The sequence below is a fragment of the Saccopteryx bilineata genome, chromosome 4 (assembly GCF_036850765.1).
Source record: "Saccopteryx bilineata isolate mSacBil1 chromosome 4, mSacBil1_pri_phased_curated, whole genome shotgun sequence".
NCBI lineage: Eukaryota > Metazoa > Chordata > Mammalia > Chiroptera > Emballonuridae > Saccopteryx > Saccopteryx bilineata.
The window spans coordinates 205,726,135-205,735,477 of NC_089493.1; the positions used below are offsets into that span (position 1 = coordinate 205,726,135).

Sequence of the window (9,343 nt, forward strand, 5' to 3'; positions counted from 1 at the left end):
TCAGTTTCTCGTTGCGCGTTGTGACTTCTTAGTTGTTCATTGATTGCTTTCTCACACGTGCCTTGACCGCGGGCCTTCAGCAGACCGAGTAACCCCCTGCTAGAGCCAGCGACCTTGGGTCCAAGCTGGCGAGCTCTTTGCTCAAGCCAGATGAGCCCGCGCGCGACCTCTGGGGTCTCGAACCTGGGTACTTCCGCATCCCAGTCCGACGCTCTATCCACTGCGCCACTGCCTGGTCAGGCTGAATAGTAATTTTTAAAGCTCACAGCACCACCTGGTGGTCAAAGAGAAAAGGCATGCTGAGGGAAAGGGTTAACAGACTGTCCAGCTACATCTGTACTTTTCTTGTTTAAATAAAATTTCACACACAAAAAAAATTTCACATTAAAAAAAATTGCTTTCTAAACTGGCTACACAGAAGTGCAATACTACATATAAAAGCAACCACAATGGTCATTATATTTAAAAAATCATACCCTGCATAGAATCCCTTGTGTACATAAAAACTTTAACCCTCGAATAGTCATCATTAGTCAGTTATTATGCTTTGGTTAAAAAAAATTTATTTGCAATTAAAACAATCACACAAAATAGAAACACTATTATAGCAAAAAATTTATTATATTAAAATAATTCATACATATCTGAGCAAGAAAAGAAATTATAGCATTCAATTATAACTCCCAAAATAAAATAAATACCTGTGAGCCCACATTTATATAACACAGAGTTCAATGAATTGATAAATTAATAAGTAAACACAGGGAAAGAGGCAGCTCTTACAAAATAATTCTAATCAATAAATATAAAAGGATCGAGAAAAATAAAAAGCCACCACTAGATTACCACTGTAATAATTGTTACAGACAAGATCCCTCTCTGTATACTAAAATTATATTATATAGGCCAAATTTTGAGAAGAAACAGGATATTTTTTTTTTTTTTTTTTACAGAGACAGAGAGAGACTCAGAGAGAGGGATAGACAGGGACAGACAGACAGGAATGGAGAGATGAGAAGCATCAATCATTAGTTTTTTGTTGCACATTGCAACACCTTAATTGTTCATTGATTGCTTTCTCATACGTGCCTTGACAGCGGGCCTTCAGCAGATCGAGTAACCCCTTGCTTGAGCCAGCAAGCTTGGGCTCAAGCTGGTGAGCTTTTTGCTCAAACCAGATGAGCCCTCGCTCAAGCTGGCAACCTTGGGGTCTTGAACCTGGGTTTTCCGCATCCCAGTCTGATGCTCTATCCCAGGGGTCCCCAAACTTTTTACACAGGGGGCCAGTTCACTGTCCCTCAGACCGTTGGAGGGCCGGACTATAAAAAAAACTATGAACAAATCCCTATGCTCACTGCACAATCTTCTTTTAAAGTAAAAAAACAAAACAGGAACAAATACAATATTTAAAATAAAGAACAAGTAAATTTAAATCAACAAACTGACCAGTATTTCAATGGGAACTATGCTCCTCTCACTGACCACCAATGAAAGAAGTGCTTCTTCTGGAAGTGGGGGGGGGGGCGGATAAATGGCCTCAGGGGGCCGCAGGCAGCCCGCGGGCTGGGCCGTAGTTTGGGGACCCCTGCTCTATCCCCTGCGCCACTGCCCGGTCAGGCAAGAAACAGGATAATTTTATAGACTCAAAATATCTCCCCCATGATGTTTGTTAATTACAAAGGGAAAAATAGTTACTTTACAGTGGATATATCTAGCAGATATCACTTAATAAAATGACCAAGGTTAACATCATTAGAAATAAGAAATATTGATGTTTTGTATTTTTAGTATGACGTTTTTTGTTAAGGCAAACTGGTTTTGAAGAAAGAAAATTCTATACAAGATTTCTTTGTAATAATGCTAGAAACAGTTTTTTGCTCTTCTTTTTGCATTAAAAAAAGTTACTATGCTATGGGAAACTTAATAGATAGCAACTGTAAGACAATCAAATGTATTTAACTTCCATAGTTATCCACAGGAAATATGGGTCAGTAAAGAAAAGAAAACCATTCTGAATATATTTTAGAATCTAAAATAAACTAAAATTTCAGTAAAATTAACAGAAACGTTATTTGAAATTAATTATATTTGTAAGGAAGAAGAAAATATTTAAATCCCCTTTTGATAAAAGGAAAAGAATATTTTTGGTATCTTCTTGGCTAAGCTATCTTCAAACCAGTTTCCATAAAAATCAGACAAGGGTAATATCGAATTTATGTCCAAAAGTATCAAAAAAGCTGAAAGCAAAAGAACAAAATAGAGGATACTATTTTCTTTTCAAGTATTCATGAAACACATATGAACACTGATCATCTGTTAGGCAAAAGAGAAAATATAAATTTCAAAAGGTAGACATACTGTATTTTCTGATAACAATGCAGTAAAGCTAGAAATTAATTACCAAATCAGAAAAAAATAAAAAATGCTTCCTTGTCTTGGAGATTAAAAAGATGATCTTAAATGGTGGCTTGAGTCAGAGGGAAAATTCCAACCAAAGTCAAACTTTATGAGGTGGAATTAAAGCCTAAGAGCAAGTGCTGGCCTCTGCAGTCTTGTTGTGTAAGTCAGAAAAGGTGCCCCTTCTCCAGGTGGAGCACAGACTAACTGCTGCGTCTGCGGGTCGGGGCCGCGAGGCTCTGAGCCCAGCGAGTGGGAGACAGCATGAGGCTCAGGGAAACGTGAGCCAAAGCGAGTTGGCAACTGTGAGAGAAAAAAGAAATGTTTTTCCTCCTCTAAGGAAATAAAGGGAAAAAACTACTGGAGTATGAGTTTTCTCTTAAGAGTGAAAGCAAACTTCTAGTTACTAAAGTGCTGACTAGCGAGGTTTTGAAGGCCCAGAGAAAGTCTCACTTAAGGAATGTGGTTCTTTGAACTTTAAATTCTCCAGGTAACTTCAGTTATTCTCCTGTGACCCACTGGAGGGTTTCATCTGTTTGAAATGCTTTACATAAATCATGCCATTTTAATAATTATGCTCTGGTGAAAAGTAATGATTAAAAAGAGTCATATTGCCTGATATAAATGGATCAGGAGCAAGCTACTAAGGCTATCTTAAAGTACACCTGTATTTGAAGCCAAGAAAAGTCTCCATTTGTAATTGTGTTGTAAAAACCATTCAAATACTCTCTTCTTACTACAGTAGAATATTTTTTAATAAAACGATTTCTGACATTTCCCTAAAATCACAAAAAGATGCAGGGTTCTATTTTGTAAGGATAACTTTCTTTTATAGTAGCATCTCCCCTTGAATGGAAGCAATAAGGTCTTAGGTGCTATGACAGGGAACCTCACCAGGCAGGGCTTCCCTCAACCATGCACTTATAAGGTGGTAGAAAAACATTACAGTTAAGATTGGGGTTATAGGTGGTGGTAATGAAGTAGGAAAGTCATTAAGTACAGTTAGAAAGAGACTGACAAAAACCTAGACGTGTTAAGAGGGGAAGACTGACATAGAGATTCTTCTGGGGTGAGGAGCAGGATTAGCTCAAGCTTGATGTGATGCATGAGTCACTGGGTAGGGGGTTAAAAGGCTTTAATTGTGACAAAAGAAACAAGCTGGGGATAGGTGACAAAAGTGCAATGACAGAATAAAGACTGGTTGCTAGGATCAGGGAATAAATACCAGAAGCCTGAAGGAGAAGAGATGGGGGCTCAGCTCCTAGTCCCCTTTCCCTCCCTCCTTTCCTCCTAGGATGTCTGAGATGTCACCTTCCACCTAACCAAAATCTAGAGACTTTGATCTCTAACTTCTGCTTAGTTTTACATGCTTTACCCGTCTGCACAGAAGGCCATCACCTTCCTGGAATCTCTAAGGTTTTCTGCTTTCCTTGTGCCCCGATCATCAGCCCCACTAACCAGCTGAGATGGAAGAGTCTACCCTCTCCAAAACTCCTAAACATATACTTGATCTCAATGAAGAGTCTTTGGACCCTAATGCTGTGATTGTCTTATTTGAAATTGGATCACTTACCCCTGTCTCCTGGAATTCTCTCACTTTTTTTTTTTTACAGAGAGAGAGTCAGAGAGAGGGATAGACAGGGACACACAGACAGGAATGGAGAAATGAGAAGCATCAATCATTAGTTTTTCATTGCACGTTGCAACACCTTAATTGTTCATTGATTGCTTTCTCATACGTGCCTTGACAGCGGGCTTTCAGCAGACCGAGTAACCCCTTGCTCGAGCCAGCGAGCTTGGGCTCAAGCTGGTGAGCTTTTTGCTCAAACCAGGTGAGCCCTCGCTCAAGCTGGCAACCTCAGGGTCTTGAACCTGGGTTTTCCGCATCCCAGTCTGATGCTCTATCCACTGCGCCACCACCCGTTCAGGTTCTCTCACTTCTTTAAATAATAGTTGCCACCAAGAAACTGAACAACAGACTGCAAAGAAGTTTGAAATCTCTTAAAAGAAATAAAAGATACTCTTAAAAATAAGACAACTTATGAAAAGGTCACAGAAACAAGAGAGTCATCTGAGGAAAACAGTATCTCTGAGAATTTGTCAGAACTTAAAGAAAAAAATCAGAGGACTTGATTAAATAAATAAAGTGCTACTGAGAAAACTGTTTGGTTGTTTAGACCTAGACAAAGACCACAATGCAAAGAAACAAGAGATGATATTGGAAAACCAGGTTCGAGGGACACAGTACAAGGTTTGGCAAGGGATTTGGTAATCATTCAGAAGGGAAAAGAGCTGTTAATGAAAGTCAAGTAAGTAAAGAAAAAGCAAAGTACAGATTCTATTATGTTCAAGAAGAAACTGTCAAACTTAAGAACAACATGGAGCAGTTACTACGGGAGGCAGAACTCTGGAATGTGCAACATGCTGAGCTTAGTGAACTAATAAGATCATATCAGAAATCTCAGAGTGACTTAAGAGCAACTCTTGATAGTAATGGAGTCCATTTCCAAACTCAACTGAATAACGAGGTGTCAGCTAGTCATGAACTGGAAGCATAGGTGAGGAAACTGACTCATGACACATACTCATTGCATTTGATTGCAGCTTTGCTGGAGAATGAATGCCAAACCTTACAGCAGAGAATAGAGCTTCTCAAGGAACTCCATCATCAGAAAGATGCAACTCTGAAAGAGAAGCCAACGCAGATAAACTATGAACACAAAAGGAAAGAACAGAAGCTATCAGAAGCAGAAAAGGTAGAAAGGTATAAGCAGAAAATACAAGACATGGAAGGTACATTTCAGAACAGAGACAAATTCTACAGAAGCCTGGATAATAGGCTTCTTGTCATAATAGGAAAGCTTGTAATAACAGATTCAATACTTGTCTTGCAAGGGCTCTTTTGAAAAGAAAGAGGCCAGCCAGCAGCTTAAGATAGAGAATACCGAAAGCAGAAGAAAAGGCAATTCTTCAAAAAGCTCTAATGCAGGGGTCCCCAAACTACGGCCCACGGGCCGCATGCGGCCCCCTGAGGCCATTTATCAGGCCCTGCTGCACTTCCAGAAGGGGCACCTCTTTCACTGGTGGTCAGTGAGAGGAGCAAAGTTCCCATTGAAATACTGGTCAGTTTGTTGATTTAAATTTACTTATTCTTTATTTTAAATATTGTATTTGTTCCCATTTTGTTTTTTTTACTTTAAAATAAGATATGTGCAGTGTGCATAGGGATTTGTTCATAGTTTTTTTTATAGTCCGGCCCTCCAACGGTCTGAGAGACAGTGAACTGGCCCCCTGTGTAAAAAGTTTGGGGACTCCTGCTCTAATACATCCAAATACAGGCATCATCAATCATCAAACCCAGGGTAGATCTGCTGGTTAAACCAAGAAAGAGCTATAGAACAAGATTAACATATTATTGATTACCTCATAGTTACATAAAGTTTGGTCTTTAATGATCTTTAGTGTCAACATTAAATTCATAACTTATCAAAAAAATTCATAACTTATCATTACATTTGACTTGTTTTTGTAGTTATTAAATAGAGATCCCATAACACTTTAACCAAAAGTGCAAAGTTATAGATCTAATTAAGTAAAGATCTAAATAAAAATCAAAACTAACAAAGAAAAGTTTCTTTCTTTTAAATTATTACCTGAGATTGGGGGCGGAGTTCTGGGAAAAAAGTATGTAACACTTTAATAATGAATCTTAAAACTCACTTTCTAAATGCATTAACTTTTTTCCTATTATCCATTGAAGTATGAGAAGTACTGGAGTAAAGAAAAATGTTTATAAATCATACCCACATAATTTTTCTCTTATAAATTTCTTCCTCTTCTGTATCTATTTTTTCCTAATATTCCTCTCTTATTCCTTAACTAGTGAACAGTCACATACCAGGCAGCAGAGGCCCTTGGGGAAGGACACCTGGGCTTGTATTTAGATTTTGTTTTGTGCTGGGGAAGTTCCTCCCATTCCTGCAGGTGGGGGCAATAAAATTACCCAAGAATGAAAGCATCTTCTTTTTATTATTATTATTAATGTTAATAAGGTGACATAGATCAACCAGGGTACATAGGTTCAGAGAAAGCATCTCCAGGTTATTTTGACATTTGATTTTTTTCTTTTTTTATTATTAATTTTAATGGGGTGACATTGATAAATCAGGGTACATATGTTCAGTGACAACATCTCCAGGTTATTTTGACATTTGATTATGTTGCATTCCCATCACCCAAAGTCAAATTGTCTTCCGTCACCTTCTATCTGGTTTTCTTTGTGCACCATCCCCCCACTCCCGTAACCACCACACACTTGTACATATATGAGTCTCATTTTTATGTCCCACCTATGAATGGAATCATACAGTTCTTAGTTTTTTCTGATTTACTTATTTCACTCAGTATAATGTTATCAAGGTCCATCCATGTTGTCGTAAATGATCCGATGTCATCATTTCTTATGGCTCAGTAGTATTCCATAGTATATATGTACCAAAGCTTTTTAATCCATTTGTCCACTGACGGACACTTGGGCTGTTTCCAGATCTTCACTATTGTGAACAATGCTGACATAAACATGGGGGTGCATTTCTCCTTTCAAACTGTGCTATGGTATTCTTGTGGTATACTCCTAAAAGTGGGATGGCTGGGTCAAAAGGCAGTTCCATTTTTAATTTTTTGAGGAATCTCCATACTGTTTTCCACAGTGACTACACCAGTCTGCATTCCCACCAGCAGTGCAGGAGGATTCCCTTTTCTCCACATCCTCGCAAGCACTTATTCTGTGTTGTTTTGTTGATGAGCGCCATTCTGACTGGTGTGAGGTGGTATCTTATTGTGGTTTTAATTTGCATTTCTCTAATGATTAATGATGTTGAGCATTTTTTCATATGCCTATTGGCCATCTGTATGTCCTCTTTGGAGAAGTGTCTATTCATTTCTTTTGCCCATTTTTTTTTTATTGAATTGTTTATCTTTCTGGTGTTGAGTTTTACAAGTTCTTTATAAATTTTGGTTATTAACCTCTTATCAGACTATTGTTGAATATGTTCTCCCATTGTGTAGTTTGTTTTTTTATTCTGTTCTTATTGTCTTTACCTGTACAAAAGCTCTTTAGTTTGATATAGTCCAATTTTTTTTTTTTTTTGTATTTTTCTGAAGCTGGAAACGGGGAGAGACAGACAGACAGACTCCCGCATGCGCCCGACCGGGATCCACCCGGCATGCCCACCAGGGGCGACGCTCTGCCCACTGGGGGGCGATGCTCTGCCTCTCCGGGGCGTCGCTCTGCCACAACCAGAGCCACTCTAGCACCTGGGGCAGAGGCCAAGGAGCCATCCCCAGCGCCCAGGCCATCTTTGCTCCAATAGAGCCTTGGCTGCGGGAGGGGAAGAGAGAGACAGAGAAGAAGGAGGGGATGGGGGTGGAGAAGCAAATGGGCGCTTCTCCTATGTGTTCTGGCCGGGAATCGAACCCGGGTCCCCTGCACGCCAGGCCGATGCTCTACCGCTGAGCCAACCGGCCAGGGCCGATATAGTCCCATTTTTTTATCCTGTCTTTTATTTCACTTGCCCGTGGAGATAAATTGGCACATATATTGCGAGAGATATCGGAGAACTTACTGTCTATATTTTCTTCTAAGATGATTATGGTTTCATGGCTTACATTTAAGTCTTTTATTCATTTTGAGTTTATTTTTGTGAATGATGTAAGTTGGTGGTCTAGTTTCATTATTTTGCAGGTAGCTGTCCAATTTTCCCAACACCATTTGTTGAAGAGGCTGTCTTTACTCCATTGTATGCTCTTACCTCCTTTGTCAAATATCAGTTGTCCGTAAAGGTGTGGGTTTATTGCTGGTTCTCTGTTCTGTACATTAATCTATATGCCTATTCTTATGCCAGTACCAGGCTGTTTTGAGTACAGTGACCTTGTACTGGATATCAGAAAGTGTGATACTTCCCACTATATTCTTCCTTTTCAAGATTGCTGAGGCTATTCGTATTAATTTTTGGCTCCATATACATTTTTGGAATATGTGTTCTTTATCTTTGAAATATGTCATTGGTATTTTAATTGGTATTACATTGAATTTATAAATTGCTTTGGGTAATATAGAAATTTTTTTTTCTTTTTTCTTTTTTTTTTTTGTTTGTTTGTTTTTGTTTTGTTTTGGTTTTTTGTATTTTTCTGAAGCTAGAAACGGGGAGAGACAGTCAGGCAGACTCCCGCATGCGCCTGACTGGGATCCACCCTGCACGCCCACCAGGGGCGACGCTCTGCCCACCAGGGGGTGATGCTCTGCCCCTCTGGGGCGTCGCTCTGCCATGACCAGAGCCACTCTAGTGCCTGGGGCAGAGGCCAAGGAGCCATCTCCAGCGCCTGGGCCATCTTTGCTTCAATGGAGCCTCGGCTGCGGGAGGAGAAGAGAGAGACAGAGAGGAAGGAGAGGGGGAGGGATGGAGAAGCAGATGGATGCTTCTCCTGTGTGCCCTGGCCGGGAATCGAACCCGGGACTTCTGCACGCCAGGCCGACGCTCTACCACTGAGCCAACCAGCCAGGGCTCATTTTTTTTTTCTTTACAGGGACAGAGAGAGAAAGAGAGAGAGTCAGAGAGAGGGATAGATAGGGACGGACAGACAGGAACGGAGAGAGATGAGAAGCATCAATCATCAGTTTTTCGTTGCGACACCTTAGTTGTTCATTGATTACTTTCTCATATGTGACTTGACCGTGAGCCTTTCAGCAGACTGAGTAGTCCCGTGCTTGAGCCAGCGACCTTGGGTCTAGGCTGGTGAACATTTTTTTTTTTTGTATTTTTCTGAAGCTGGAAACGGGGAGAGACAGTCAGACAGACTCCCGCATGCGCCTGACCAGGATCCACTCGGCACGCCCACCAGGGGCGATGCTCTGCCCACCAGGGGGCGATGCTCTGCCCCTCCGGGG

The 9,343-nt window shown here is 40.3% G+C and overlaps 1 protein-coding gene across 1 annotated transcript; it reads left to right on the plus strand.

Moving 5' to 3' along the window:
• The first annotated feature begins 3,863 nt into the window (after positions 1–3,863).
• SPZ1 (spermatogenic leucine zipper 1) lies at positions 3,864–5,335 on the plus strand. Its single transcript, XM_066276804.1, is given in 7 exon segments — positions 3,864–3,981; positions 4,320–4,391; positions 4,394–4,512; positions 4,514–4,625; positions 4,628–4,663; positions 4,666–5,231; positions 5,234–5,335. Coding segments are annotated over 7 exon segments (1,125 nt in total).
• The last annotated feature ends 4,008 nt before the right edge of the window (positions 5,336–9,343 follow it).